The sequence below is a fragment of the Morus notabilis genome, unplaced genomic scaffold (genome assembly GCF_000414095.1).
Source record: "Morus notabilis unplaced genomic scaffold, ASM41409v2 Scaffold42, whole genome shotgun sequence".
NCBI classification, from domain to species: domain Eukaryota; kingdom Viridiplantae; phylum Streptophyta; class Magnoliopsida; order Rosales; family Moraceae; genus Morus; species Morus notabilis.
This window is the reverse complement of record NW_010360565.1, coordinates 923,042-939,085: the sequence shown is the minus strand read 5'-3', so window position 1 is coordinate 939,085 and position 16,044 is coordinate 923,042. Positions and strand designations below refer to the sequence as shown.

Here is a 16,044-nt window from a genome sequence, read left to right as displayed (position 1 = left end):
TTAACTAAAAAATTATAAATTAAGAAGCTTAACCTATACACTTCTAAAGGATAATTATCAACCCTCAGACCTACCAAGTCCAACCCACAAACTTTTGCTGGGTGTGAATAAAAAGGGGTTGTGCAAAATAAAAATTATAATTATAATTATAATTAATATAATAATAATAATATAATGACGTGCAAAAATAAAATTTTAACATTTTTTTTTTTCCATAGACAATGTACACGAATATTTCTTATTGGCCTAATCAACAGTTTTGATTTATAAAGGCGAATCATTGATAAAAACTCCTAAAAGTATTAACAAATCAACTAAATCATCAATTTACTCTAATAAATTTTAAGAAAATTACATAACTTATCCTTAAAAATACATGAGTCTGAATAAATATACTTTTATTAGTATAATTATTTGACAAAAAAAGTAATAAAATAAGAATAAAGAGTAAAAATACTGAATATACACTTTCAAATGATATTTGTCAAGATTTGATTCATGAACATAAAACAAACAAAACAAAAAAAAGAAAGAAATATCTAAAGTTAACATTCAATAAAGTTTTCCAAATAAGAAGAGAACAATTCACAAAGCCAAAACAATAAAATTGTTGAATGGCGACTGGACAAGCAAATTAATGTGGTGACATTCAACTTTGGTGCATCCACCCTCCAACCCAATCTATTTATCGATTTCAATTGAGATAGAAAAGTTCGAAAGAACACCAGCCGAGAGTCTTTAGAAGAGGGGGCGAAGAAAAATCCAGTTAAACTATAGAACAACAACATTAATAATAAAATCTCTATGAGATGCTACTGTTAAGGCTTCTGAAGATAGATGCAACAAGAAAGAGATGATATTCACACACACACACACACACACACACATATATATATATATATATATTCTGTTTTGAGCAAATTTTTCCAGCACACAAAAGAAAAAAAGGGGTCCATCATTATTGCCATTATATAATTTATATTTTCGACTAATGCTAAAAAAAAAAGAGGAAAACCTCCAAGCCCTCAAACTCCATAAATTAGACGTTACAACATAAATTAGGAAACCATGCTTTAGGAGATAAAGATCTAAATTAACAAGAATAGTTATCCCCCAATACCCTTTTTTGCCCCCAACTTCTCGGTCGCAGTTGTAGAAGATTAATTAATTCTCTCGTATAAACGAATCCTTTTCTTGGCGTATGGATGAATGCACCAGCCGGTGTCAGAGAAACTGTTATTGAACTAGAGGAGCTTGCATGAAGAGATACTGCAGAAGTACACCAGTGTTAGTTATCCTTATAGAAGATGTTTTAACAATGATGAAAAAACCCATTTAGAGTACAACCGTTTAATGCTTACCTCGAATGACTTTCCCGATCGTTCAAATTCTAGCATGCTAAGAGCAACTTCACAACTCTCTGAAACAATTGGCTCGGAATCCGAGGCAAATTCCTTGAGAAGTGATATGCTTTCATCATCTTCAAGTATGCCAAAATCAGCATGTTGGTCAAGTCATTCATAATCGAAAACCATAGGGATTTAAATGTAATAAAACTGGACACAAAAGATCGAGAGTAAAATAGCAACGAGTCAATGACATATACCTGCAATGGAACCAAGTGCTTCAGCGGCTTCATGTCTAACCATCGGGTGCTCATTGACATCCTTAAGAATGCTTGATAGAGCAGCCGAAGCAGCTTTGTTTTGCAATTGTCCCAACACATAAGCAACCTTAATTTACAGAAGCCACAATTAAGGAATTAGAGCATCCACAGACTAGTTTTTGCTAAATCATTCCGAGCCTTTCCAATGGCCAACAAAAAAGCTAGAACTGTAGTGCTTGTTTGGAAGCATTTTCAAAAATATTTTTCACGTTTTCCAAGAACTAAAAAACGAAAATGCTCTCACATACGCGTTTGGCACCGCATTTCCTGAAAAACAAAAATTGAAAACGTTTTCTACTTGTTCCCAAAAAGTCAGCAAAACTGAAAACGATCCTTAATCGTTTGCCTTCTCAGTTTCATTTTCCCCCATCTCATTCTTATGTTTCCCTCTTCTCCGTTCTAAGCCTTGGGTTGTCAGTGGAATCGCGCAAGAAATTCTCCTCCCTCTTTCCTTATACTCGACGGGCTGAAGTCCTCCAGTCTCCCTCTTCTCCGTTTCCCCTCTTACCCACTTTCTAAACGGTGGATCTGATAATGACGGCGGGAAAGGGGGACTCTGATCTTGCAATTGCAAAGAAAGGGGGCTCTGATTTTGCAACAACAGGGGAAGTAGGGTCTCATTCTTGCGATGGAGAGGGACGGTGGGTGGGTCTTGATCTTGAGATGCAAGGGGATGAGATAGTTTGTATTGTGTGCAGGAGGTGGTTGGCGATAGGGTATCGGAGGTGGTGGGGAGTTTTGAGACTGTTGGGTTTCTATGATTTTCTTTGTATTTTGATTAGATGAATGCTTTGGGTAGCTAAGTTGGATTTTGGATGGGTGTTGGCCTCTGTTTCCATTTTCTTTGAGAACATCATAGACATGGGTCTATTGTACTTTTGCTACAAGAAATGGGTTTGATTGCTATTACGTATTTTGATGGTTCTGAAGTATATTAGAACTGGGTTTATGGGTTGTGGTTTGAAATTAGTTACATTTGATAGTTTTTTCAGATAAATTTAGATAGTCAAAATTCAATTTAACTGTATATATTTTTAATTTATGTTCAAAGAACAATAAATCTTGAAGTTGTTTTTTTTATATGTGTTGTATTTTGAATGAAAGAATGGTTTTATATTAATTATTAGTGTTTTTATTTGGCATTCAATTATTGTTTATTTAATATATTATTATTTTAAATATTATTATATGTTTTTAAAAATTAAATCACCAAATGCAGTTTTAGTTTTTTTTAAATTGAAAATAATCTCAGAATAAAACTACCAAACGCATTTTCAGAAATGATTCCAAAATGGAAATGAAAACTGTAGAAAGTAACCGACCCTTGCATTTAGTTAGGAAGTTATTTATTTTCTTAGAATAGATTTCAATTTCTGTTTTCCTTATTTAGATTTTGTAGTTTCCGGTTTTTTCCTGATTTGGTGAAATTCCTGATTTTCAGGGATTCTACATACAAGTGTCTCATCCAAGTCAAGAACCACCTGTATCACCAAGTTGATTCATTAATTCATTGAGTCAGATATTCATATCATCCTGTCTCCATTCTAACCAATTGTGGAAAACTCAAATCCCTTCAGTAATTGGACGGAATCAATTACCCGGGCTTACTAAATAATTTCTTATAATGTAGAGGACTCCATCTATTATAAGAAACTAACAAACTATTTGCACAATGTAAAAAGTAGCCGACCCTTGCATTTAGTTAGGAAGTTATTTATTTTCTTAGAATAGATTTCAATTTCTGTTTTCCTTATTTAGATTTTGTAGTTTCCGGTTTTTTCCTGATTTGGTGAAATTCCTGATTTTCAGGGATTCTACTTCCCTTTCTCGGTGGACTGGTTTGTCAGCCACCCTAGCCTATATATTAGGTTGTATTTCATTGTTTATGAATAAGAATAATCAGAATTATTCCATTAATTTCTTCATGGTATCAGAGCCCTAGGTTTCTGAACCCTAATCTTCTCCAAACATCTTTTTCCCTTGCCGTACTCTCACCATGACAAAATACGGCATGGCTTCCTCGGAAATGACTTCTAGATCCGAGCCTAATTCTTCAGCCCCTATCATTCCCGATTCCTCCTCTCATCTTGTCACAAATCAGAAACATCATGGCCATAATTTTCTTCAATGGTCGCAGTCCGTTTTTATGTACATCTGCGGCAGAGGGAAGGATGGACATCTTACAGGCGAAATCTCTACTCTAGAAACAACAGATCCAAAATACAGGGCCTGGAAAACTGATGATCACCTGGTTATGTCATGGCTAATAAATTCCATGACCACGGATGTTGGAGAGAACTTTCTGCTCTACAGGACAGCCAAGGAAATATGGGAGGCTGCACGTGAAACGTATTCCAGCATTGAGAATTCCTCAGAGTTGTTTGAGATTGAGACCAGATTGTATGATCTACGACAGGGAGAATCGAGTGTTACTCAATATTTCAACACTCTCACACGCTGTTGGTTGCAATTGGACATGTACGAGATTTATTCTTGGAAATGTCTTGATGACTCGGCCTTGCATAGGAAGATTGTTGAACAAAAAAGGACCATCAGATTTCTTCTTGGCCTCAATAAAGACCTAGACGAAGTCAGGGGGAGAATCATGGGGATTAAACCTCTCCCAACTATTCGGGAGGCTTTTGCAGAAGTTCGTAGAGAGGAGAGCAGAAAGAAACTGATGATGACAGACAACCACACTACGTCCACTTCCGAAGGGTCAGCCTTGTACACTCACAATTCCTCTCAGAATAATAAGCCCAGGAAAGGACGTCCATGGTGCGACCATTGTAAGAAACTTGGTCATGTGAAGGAGACATGCTGGAAAATACATGGAAAACCTGCAGATTAGAAGCCATCTAGTGAACGATTTGACAAGGAAAACCGTGCAAATGCTGCTGCTACAACAGGAAATAATGCAGAAGTCAGTCCATTCACCAAGGAGCAACTTGAGGCGCTGCAGAAAATGCTTGGTCATGTTTCTAGTTCCGGACAAGCACCACAAACATCACAATCCCCTGCCGAGCAACCTACCAGCCTTCTAGCACACCAAGGTATCCTATCCTATGCTCATATTGTCCAAAATACATCACCAAAACCGTGGATAGTTGACTCGGGAGCCTCGGATCATATGACTGGAGACATTAACTGTTTCAGAAATTACAGTCCATGTACTAGTCACTCTGCAGTCCGAATAGCTGATGGTTCATTTTCACCAGTGGCAGGAACCGGATCAGTCCAATTAACAAAGGATCTTCACCTTTACCCTGTCCTTTATGTCCCTAAATTAGACTGCAATCTACTTTCAATCAGCAAACTTACTCGTAACTTAAAATGTGACTAAATTTTATTCCAATTTTTGTGATTTTCAGGCAGTGCTGAGATGCGTGGTGGCCTATATTTGCTCAAAGAAAATAATCTCCTTGGTAGACAAGTTCACCCGTCAAGTTGTGTTTCTGAGTCTAGTTCAAATTCCGTTAATCTTGTTTCCAATTCTGTTTCAATTGAGAGTCAAGTCATGTTATGGCATTGTCGCCTTGGTCATCCAAATTTTGGATACATTGAAAAGTTGTTTCCGCATTTGTTTATCAATAAAAATTTCAATTTTTACCAATGTGAAATTTGTCAGCTTGCAAAACATACTAGACATGTATATTCTAGTTTACAATACAAGCCTTCACATCCATTTTCTGTAATTCACAGTGATATTTGGGGACCCTCACGAGTAAAAAATATCAATGGGGCTCAATGGTTTGTGTCATTCATAGATGATCATACGAGAACAACTTGGACATTCCTTATTAAAGAAAAATCCGAAACATCCACCATCTTTCAATCCTTTCATTCCATGATCTCTACTCAATTTCAAAGCAACATTCAAGTTCTTAAAACAGATAATGTCAGGGAGTACTTCAATTCCATTCTTGGTCCTTATCTTTCCAAGCATGGTATTATTCATATAAGCTCTTGTGTTGATACTCCTCAACAAAATGGGGTTGCTGAACGGAAGAATAGACATTTACTTGAGGTGGCCTGTGCCATTATGTTCTCTAATCATGTGCCTAAACACTTTTGGGGGGAAGCCATACTCACAGCCACATATCTCATCAATAGGATGCCTAGTCGAGTCCTAAAATTCCAAACTCCTCGTCATGTTCTCATGGAAACCTATCCACATATCCGCTCCTTTTCTTCCGACTTACCATTGAAGGTTTTTGATTGTTCTTCCTTCGTTCACATCCATCAACAACACCAGACCAAACTTGATCCCAGGTCTCTCAAATGTATCTTCCTCGGTTACTCCTCTAATAAAAAAGGATACAAGTGTTACTCACCAATCACTAGGAAAGTATACAACTCCATGGATGTCACCTTTTTTTAGAATCAACCTTACTTTCCCAAATCCGAAATTCAGGGGGAGAACTCGAGGGAATATCAGATTTCGGATCTTTTCCAAGACACTCAGGCCATTTTTCTTTCAACAATCCCGAGCACTTCCACTCAACCGACCCTACTTGAAGAACCAAACTCTGCCACTAAAATAGCTCCAATTGTTCCAGCCCCAATTGTTCCTACTCCACCTCAACTTGACACTAATAATCATGAACTTCGTGTCTATACCAGAAGGAGACGACCAACCGAGCATATAGAGGACACCATGCAGACCCGTGACTGTCAAGAACCAGAACCAAGTCCTCTTGCATCCGATAATCACAATGGTATGAATTTCGTAACTCATGACTCTATTGTGCTAGTGGTTGATGACTCTGATAAGCCAATTGCCCACAGGAAAGGTGTTCGAGGGTGCACTGGTCATCCAATCGAAAGATATGTACCTTATGGGAAGTTGCTACCACCTTATAGGGCTTTTGTGTCCAACCTTGATAGTGTGCAGATTCCTAACTCTATCCAAGAGGCTCTAAAGGTTCCAGCATGGAAACAAGCAGTTGAGGAAGAAATTTGGGCTCTAGAAAGGAATGACACGTGGATCCTTACAGAATTACCTCATGGAAAAAATCCTGTAGGCTGCAAGTGGATATTCACGATTAGTACAAAGCAGATGGAAGTGTCGAAAGATTCAAAGCCAGACTTGTAGCAAAGGGCTTCATGCAATCATATGGGATAGACTACCAGGAAACTTTCGCACCCGTTGCCAAGCTCAATACGGTTCGAGTTCTACTCTCTCTTGCAGTGAATCAAGATTGGCCTCTATACCAACTTGATGTTAAAAATGCCTTCTTGAATGGGGACCTTGAAGAAGAAGTCTACATGACTATACCTCTGGGCTTGGAAAATAATTCAAACAGCAGGTTTGTTTGTAAGTTGAAGAAATCCTTATATGGCTTGAAACAATCTCCTCGTGCTTGGTTTGACAGGTTTGCCGCAACTGTGATTACTAATGGATACCATCAGTGTCAAACTGATCATACACTGTTTGTTAAATCCAATTCTGGAGGCAAGATAGCTATTCTCATAGTATATGTAGACGATATCATTTTGACAGGTGATGATTCAGAGGAAATTATTAGACTCAAAAAGATGCTTGCAACAGAATTTGAGATCAAGGATCTCAGGACTCTCAGATATTTTCTGGGAATGGAGGTGGCTCGGTCTAAGGAAGGAATTATAATATCCCAAAGAAAGTACATCTTAGACTTGTTAAGTGAAACTGGCTTTCTTGGGTGTAAACCTGCTGACACACCCATAGATCCCAACAAAAAGCCAAACAGAAATGAAGAAAGTAATCCAGTTGACAAGGGAAGATATCAGAGACTTGTGGGCAAATAATCTACTTATCACACACAAGACCTGATATTGCCTACTCAGTCAGTGTAGTGAGCCAGCACATGAATAATCCGAGTGAGGATCATTTGGAAGCAGTGAACAGAATTTTGAGATATTTAACGATGACTCCTGGACATTGTTTGCTCTTCCAAAAATCGGAAAAACGTGAGGTTGAGATATACACAGATGCTAGCTGGGCAGGAGAATTAACTGATAGAAGGTCAACGACTGGTTACTATTCATACGTATGGGGAAATCTCGTCACGTGGAGAAGTAAGAAATAAGCTGTTGTCTCTCGGAGTAGTGCAGAATTAGAATATCGTGCTCTTGCACTAGGAATATGTGAAGGAATGTGGCTTCAAAGGCTATTAAGGGAGCTCAAGGTTGAGACGAGGGATGCAGTTAAGATGTTTAGTGACAGTCAGGCAACTATTAGCATCGCTAAAAATCTCGTGCATCATGACAGAACAAAACACATTAAGATTGATCGACACTTCATCTCAAAGAAGGTCAACAATGGGATTGTGCAGCTAAGCTATGTTTCAACAAGACTTCAGATTGCTGATATTCTCACTAAGGCACTTCCAAGGGTCAGCTTCGATGAATTGAACTCCAAGCTTGATTTGTATAATATATACAACCCAGCTTAAGGGGGAGTGTAGAAAGTAGCCAACCCTTGCATTTAGTTAGGAAGTTATTTATTTTCTTAGAATAGATTTCAGTTTCTGTTTTCCTTATTTAGATTTTGTAGTTTCCGGTTTTTTCCTGATTTGGTGAAATTCCTGATTTTCAGGGATTCTATTTCCCTTTCTCGGTGGACTGGTTTGTCAGCCACCCTAGCCTATATATTAGGTTGCATTTCATTGTTTATGAATAAGAATAATCGGAATTATTCCATTAATTTCTTCAAAAACGTTTTCATTTTCATTTTCATATAGAAAAAAAAATCATTTTGAAACGAGTTCCAAACGCGCACCCATAGAATCTAGACTTGCTAAATATGATTTTGTCAAAAAAAATGGTTAACCAACCTCATGCTTCAGAAGAGCACTTTTTGAACCCAAAGAATCAATTATAGCAGCTACAGCTTCAACCCCACCATTATTTCTTAGTGCAAAAAGGGATGCATATCGCTCATACATGCCCTTTTCTTCATCCAGAAGAACATCCCTAAAAATTGAGTAATACAAGTCAAAAACCTTATAAACATGCATACTCTTAGAGGGGTTAAGCAATTTGCAATAAACCAGACAGACCTAAGCTGAGCTACTGAAGAACATGAAGCAGATGCTGCAGCTGGATCAACCGACATAAAAGGTGACTTTTCAATGGTGGATTTGCCACTGTCAACCTTCAACTGCTCAATTCGTTCAAGAGCCAATTCACATGTCTCCCGAACCTCCTGAGCTGGATCTGAGGCCAAACTATTCCTCAACAGAGGAACATTGCTCTCTAAACCAATGGCACCAAGGGCTTCTGCTGCCTATCCAATAGTGCAAAAACCATTTATATTTAAACAACATGTAAATTGTCAAGATACCAAGCACAATAACAGAGAAATTGGACTGAATGTTATAAAAAAAAAAAAATCACAAAACTACAGCCACTAATCAAGAACCCTAATATAGTGGTGTTCGAGAGACGAAAACTCCCTAACTCTCTACTTTTCCTAGAAAACGAAACGAAAGAATGAGATTCTATTCAATCGCAAGGAATCCAAGGCTCTACAATGGTGATGTTCGAGAGATCACCGACTCTCCACTCCAAACTCTCTACTTTTCCAAAAAACTCCCTAACCACTCCCGATCCCTCTTATTTATAGGCTCCTCAACCTTATTCACTCATCAGCCTTATTTACAATTCTTTCTTGCTAACAGACTAACTTTCAAGCTAACAACTAACCGAATCAGTTACAAAAGCCACATCAGCACATCGGCCTAGCCTAAGTACTAATATTACGCTTCTTCTTCCGAGTATAGACAAGTAGCCCTTGGCCTGGTTTCTCATCATTACCCCCCATGGTTCAGATGAGGAAACTAATGTGACAGTAACTCCCAAGATTCCCACGTACTATCACAATCCGGAAGGTCCTTCCACTTGACCAACACCTCCACCGAACCATTCAAAAGTCTCCGAGCCTGCAATAACTCAACCGGCTCTACCACCAGCTCCACATCCTCTGTCAAAGTAGCTGGAAATTGCTGCACAGGTGTCGAAGGAAGTAAAACCTTCCAAAGCTGAGACACATGGAAAACATCATGAATCCGTGCAAAAGAGGGAAGCTGGAGACGATAGGCAACGCTCCCCACCCGTTCCACGATCTAGAAAGGGCCGTAAAAACGAGGATTGAGTTTCTCATTGCGATGACGAGCCAATGATTTCAAACGATAAGGCTACAACTTCAGATAACCCAATCTCCGGCCTAAAACTGGATGTCACGGCGTTTCTTATCAGCATACAATTTCATTCGGTGCTGGGCTGCATATAGGCAGTCCTTAAGCTCCCGAAGAATATCATTCCGATTGCGGAGCAGATGGTTGACAGCCTCCACTGTCGAACCACTGTCTTTCCCAACACAGCAAAGTAGGAGCCTCACGACCATACAATGCCTTAAACGGTGACATGCCGGCCGAACTGTGAAATGTGGTGTTAAACCAATACTCAGCCCACCCTAACCAATTAGGCCACTGCCGTGGCTTACTACCACAAAAGCACCTCAAATAATCCTCCAAGCTGCGGTTAACAACCTCGGTCTGCCCGTTTGTCTAAGGATGGTAAGCGGAACTCATGCGAAGTTCGATACCAACCAACTGAAATAACTCCCTCCAGAAATTGCTGATGAACACTTTATCTCTATCATACACAATGGAACGAGGAAAACCGTGCAAACGTACGACACCCTTCACAAAAACTCCCGCAACCTCCTTAGCGGTAAAAGGATGAGACAACGAGAAAAAATGAACATACTTGGTTAAGCGATCCACCACTACCATGATGGTGTCATACCACAAAGCTCGAGGTAAGCCACCAATAAAACCATAGAAATGTTGTCCCACACCTGCTCCGGAATTGGTAAAGGTTGAAGAAGACCTGCCGGCTTAAGGGTATCGCATTTCACTCGCTGGCAAATCTCACACTCAGCCACCATGCGTTGAATGTTGCGTTTCATCCCTTTCCCAAAATAAAACCGCAGCCAACCACTTATAAGTCCGAAAGAAACCATAATGGCCCCCCATAGCCGAAGAGTGGAATTCACGGAAAAACTTGGTGGCAGGTATAGAACCAATCGGTTCTTGTAATAGAGTCGTCCCCCATTGAGCTGATAACCGGATTTAAACTGTGGATCCAACAAGAGTCCTTGTACAATAGATCGGAGCTTATTGTCACCCTGAACATCGTCTTCAATTGATTCCAATTCCCGAGTATCTATCACGGTAAAGGACTGCAGCAAGAGTTCCTCACCCTTGCGGGATAAAGCATCTGCGACTTTATTATCACGACCGGGCTTATATTGAATTTCAAAATCTAATCCAATGAGTTTACAGATCCAACGTTGTTGGTCTTCATTCATAACATGTTGTTCAAGAAGGAAACGCAAATTCCGTTGATCCGTGCGGACAACAAAATGTCTTCCCAAAAGATAGTGTCGCCACTTCTTGGTTGCCAAGATAATAGCCATTAATTCGCGCTCGTACACAGACTTGGAGCGGCCCCTATCGGAAAGGGATTGACTAAGAAAAGCAATGGGCCGGTTTTCTTGCATTAACACAGCACCCAAACCTCGTCCTGAAGCATCCGTCTCAATAATAACCGGTTTGGTAAAATCCGGCAATGCCAACACCGGTAATGACACCATTCGCTGCTTTAACTCCTCAAAAGCCGTTTGAGCCTCCGAAGACCAAGAAAAAGCATCTTTTTTGAGCAAGTGAGTTAAAGGTTCAGCCACTTTACCATAATTCAGCACAAAACGCCTATAATAACCCGTGAGGCCCAAAAAACCACGTAAATCACGGATGTTCTTGGGAGGCAGTCCACCATTGCAGCAATCTTTGCATGATCAGCTTTAACACCAGACTTGGAGATTATATGCCCCAAATATTCTATCTTTTGCTACCCAAAAACACATTTCTTCTTGTTGGCCACTAATTGATTCTGCTGCAGTAAAGTAAACACCAGTCGCAAATGTTGTAAATGTGAGTCCCAATCCTTACTGTAGACAAGGATATCGTCGAAAAAGACCAAGACAAATTTGCACAAATGTGGACGGAAGACCTCGTTCATCAACGATTGAAACGTAGCTGGTGCATTAGTTAAACCGAATGGCATAACTAAAAATTCATAGTGGCCCTCGTGAGTCCGGAAGGCAGTCTTCGGAGTATCTTCCTTGCGCACCCGAATCTGATGATAGCCCAATTTCAAGTCCAATTTAGAAAAGAAGACAGCCCCTCCCAACTCATCTAACAGTTCATCGATGGCAGGAATCAGAAAACGGTCAGGAACAGTAATCTTATTCAAAGCGCGATAATCCACACAAAATCGCCATTCTCCATATTTCTTTTTAACCAACAGCACAGGACTAGAAAAAGGACTATTACTAAGCTTAATAATACCGGCTTCTATCATTTCCTTAACAATGCGCTCAATCTCATTCTTCTGTGAATGAGGAAAACGATAGGGACGCAAATTCGGTGGATCAACTCCATCCTTCAATGGAATCACATGGTCATGAAACCTTGAAGGAGGAAGACCGGCCAAAGGTTCAAAAACCGAGTTGAACTCTGCCAACAATTTTTCCAAGTGCGCATCACGCACACCTTCCCCTGACTGATTCAGTATGGACACCTGCCCAAATTCAACGAGGAACCCCTGTCCTTCCTCCTGAATCGCTTTAATCATAGCTTTGAGAGAAACAAGAGTCTTAGACAAAGAAAAATCGCCCTGGAGCAAAACCCGTTTCCCTTGCCAATCAAACCGCATAGTCAAGTTCTTCCAATTAGCGCTGACCTCCCCTAACATTCCCAACCAACTAATTCCCAAAATAACATCAGCACTACCCAACTCAAGAGGAAAGAAGTCTTGGATAATGGATAGACCCTGCAACTAGACTTCTACCTACCGACACAACCCCTGACCAGCGACCTTATAGCCATTCCCAACCATGATTCCGAAATTAGGAGTAGCATCTACCGGTATTTGTAACTCCTCAACAATCCCCTTAGAAAGAAAATTATGTGAAGCACCGGAATCGATAAAAATAACAACATCTCGGTCCAAAATAGTACCTTTAACCTTCATAGTGTTAACAGAAGGAATTCCCACAATGGAATTTATAGAAAGTTCCACGGATCCTTCTTCCTGTGTTGTGGGTGGTGAATCCGGCTCTTCAGCAGCCAAATGCTCCTCTTCTTCTTCGACTGCAACAATCAAGACTTGTAATTGAGGGTTTTTACAAACATGGCCGGCATGCCACTTCTCCTCACACCTAAAACACAGTCCCCTCTCTCTTCTTCTCTACATCTCGCCATCAGAAATTTTCTTTCTGATGCCTTCACTCCGCTGAAGAGGCTGAGAAGGAGAACTAGTATGCTCCTTGTTTACTGACACGTTAGACTGTGGAGCGCTTGTAGAACTGGCCCGTGGCAACTCTAACCCCCTATTACTATCTGGAAATCTCGGTGGAGTCCAACTGGAACCAGTCACTAAGTTTCCTCCTATCACAGTTTTCTTTGACCCATAGACATCTCTGAAAATTCCAGAACCATCTCCACTAACCCTAGACCTTGTAAACCGGCCCAGCCCAATTTTTTCCTTCAACTTTTTGGGCCAGGTCCATCAATTGAATGAGAGAATTAGGCTTGATCATACGTACCTCAGCCTTGATCTCTTCGTTTAGTCCATTCCAAGAAAGCACCGATCAAGAATTCCTCATCCGCCTCCCTAACAGGAGCCGAGAGCAATTCGAACCGTTCCCGGAAGTCCGCCACCAACGAATCTTGTCGTAAGGCGATCAAAGCCTCGTAGTGATTTCCGGTTTGTGGCATCTGGATTCCATCCATTAGAACCAGTTCAATGCCTTGCCCTCGAGTCCAATCACAGCCGCTACTCATTCCGCCGCCTCCACGCCCTAAACCTAGAAGTACCGCTCTAGCCGGAATAACCAGCCATGTGGATTTTCGTCGTTAAAGATAGGAACCTCTATCCGGAAAAATTGTGAATCTCCGCTGCTCTGAGCACTCGGCGCTGTTCCATATCCAAAGCGAAACGCCGCCGTCGTGGCTCCACCATTCGAAACCGAAGCCCTAGCTCGCTCTGCAGGTGGGTTCTCGGCTTGTCCCGCCGGGACCGATGGAATTTCGTTGACGTTCGAAGTGTAAGCCCTAGCTTGATCCGCCGGCTGATTCATGTTACTTCTTGACCTCATCCAAACCAAAAACTCCTTCATGTATTCCTTCACTGCGCTGATATCCTCCGAAAGTTGTCCGACCACTTCCTTGAGTCCCCCGACGTTCATCACAAGCTCACCGGCTTCCTTCTCCACATTCTCCACTCTTCCTTCCATTTTCCTATTGGTTTTCTTCACTACCATTCCCAGACGGAACTGCTCTGATACCAATTTGATAGAAAACACAACAAATTGATAGAAAAAGAAACGAAAGAATGAGATTCTATTCAATCACAAGGAATCCAAGGCTCTACAATGGTGATGTTCGAGAGATCACCGACTCTCCACTCCAAACTCTCTACTTTTCCCAAAAACTCCCTAACCTCTCCCAATCCCTCCTATTTATAGGCTCCTCAGCCTTATTTACAATTCTTTCTTGCTAACAAACTAACTTTCAAGCTAACAACTAACCGAAGCAGTTACAAAAGCCACATCAGCACATCGGCCTAGCCTAATTACTAATATAACGCTTCTTCTTCCGAGTATAGACAACAGCCCTTGGCCTGGTTTCTCATCAGTTACCTAGTATAAATCCACATTGAGTGATAACAGAAGTAACAGATAAGAAAAAAGTAAAATCAAAGAATCACCTCGTGACGAATAATAGGGTGAAGAGAAAGATCATTCAAAACCGCTTCCAAAGCAGGGACTGCATCCGCATCTTGCATTTGACCCAAGGCAAATGCAGCCTCATGAGCCAGCAAATTTGAAGAGTCCCTTGTCGCTGCGATGGTAAAACGCTCTAAGTCAGAGGATGATTCACAAAAAAAAAAAAAAAAAAAAAAAACATTGAACAGATAAAAAATTTACATGTTAACTTCGTAAAACCCTATAAGACTCATAATATCAACTTCATCTTCCATAAAAGCCGTTGCAGAGTATCATCAATAATGGAGCAGAGAACCAACATCCTACAGAAGCTTCTCCAACATATGAGTAAACAGTTGAAAACCTAAATCTTTCGAACCATAAATCATGTTCATCTTATGTTTTTCTATACTTATATAAGCTTCACTTTAGAGGGTATTAACAAATATGCAGCTCATATAGCCATTACAAGATGTAAACTTGTGAACTAATGAAGTCAGGATTCAGTTACGAAATAGGCCGAGCTCCAGAAAACGCGCGCACACACACACACATATATGTATAATCTTTTTCCACTATTAGTTTCATGGAACTATTTTCCAGTGGAGATTCATTGCACACAATTCAAACTGGATATAATCACATATAGAGAATGTTCAAAAGAAATCTAAGCAAAAAATTCAAAATTCAATTACATAATCTGAAACAGAGGAAGAGAAACAAAAAAGAACGTAACTTGAAAACTAAAATTAAAGGAAAAAAGGAGAGAAATTGGAGAGAAAGAACGAACCGAGAATGAGAGCGTTGCGAGGAGCGGAACCTTTGAGATTGCGGAGAGAAAAGAGAGCTCTGAAGCGCTTGGAGATGGGCTGGTTCTGGTCGAGCAATCGATCGCAAAGGAATTTCTCCATCTCCGGTGACGACTCGAAGCTCGCCGTGTTGTTCAACGAACCCATGTAATTATATATTGTTTCTTCGAGCTACGCTGTGCCTGCCTGCTAGGAATGGATTTAGGGCTTTCTTCTCTTTCATTCAGCAGAATAGAATCAAAGTCCCCTTCCAATTGAAGACGACGATTGTGACTTTGGCAACTGGCACCCTTGTTCTTTCTTTCTTTCTTTCTTTTCTTTACTTTTTTTTTATTTTTTTGGTTTCCCCACCCCCACTTTTTCATTTTTTTTTATTAGAATTGATGGTCAAATTAAAACAATCAAATGAAATATTAATCGCTTCTTCCTTATTATTTCTCTAAAAAGAACTAATTTCACTACTAAAAACCTTAAAAATTAATTTTATTTTTCATTAAGAATTAGGGGTTTTAGAATTTAATAGCCAATTTCATTAAAAATCTAGTATTAAAGGTGACTAAAATTTTAATGAATAATTTACTACTAGTCACCTTTTATATTTTATGTGTACTAGTTTTTTTAAGAATTTTCATTTTTTATATTATTTTATTATTTTTCTAATTAATAAACTTGCAACATTTTGCTGAATTAATAAACTTACAACTTAAAGGACTTGAAGAATCCTTCAAAAAAAAGACTTAAAAACTTGAGATGAT

The 16,044-nt window shown here is 39.8% G+C and overlaps 1 protein-coding gene across 1 annotated transcript; it reads right to left on the bottom strand.

Annotated features, from left to right (window-relative positions):
* Nucleotides 1-867: 867 nt before the first annotated feature.
* Nucleotides 868-15,620, bottom strand: LOC21409036 (deoxyhypusine hydroxylase). Its single transcript, XM_024164748.1, has 7 exons — nucleotides 15,271-15,620; nucleotides 14,483-14,616; nucleotides 8,707-8,933; nucleotides 8,482-8,620; nucleotides 1,607-1,733; nucleotides 1,362-1,480; nucleotides 868-1,269 (listed from the first exon to the last, which is right to left on the bottom strand). The coding sequence occupies exons 1-7, from the start codon at nucleotides 15,434-15,436 to the stop codon at nucleotides 1,237-1,239; spliced, it is 945 nt and encodes a 314-aa protein (XP_024020516.1). The 5' UTR covers nucleotides 15,437-15,620; the 3' UTR covers nucleotides 868-1,236.
* Between the last annotated feature and the right edge of the window lie 424 nt (nucleotides 15,621-16,044).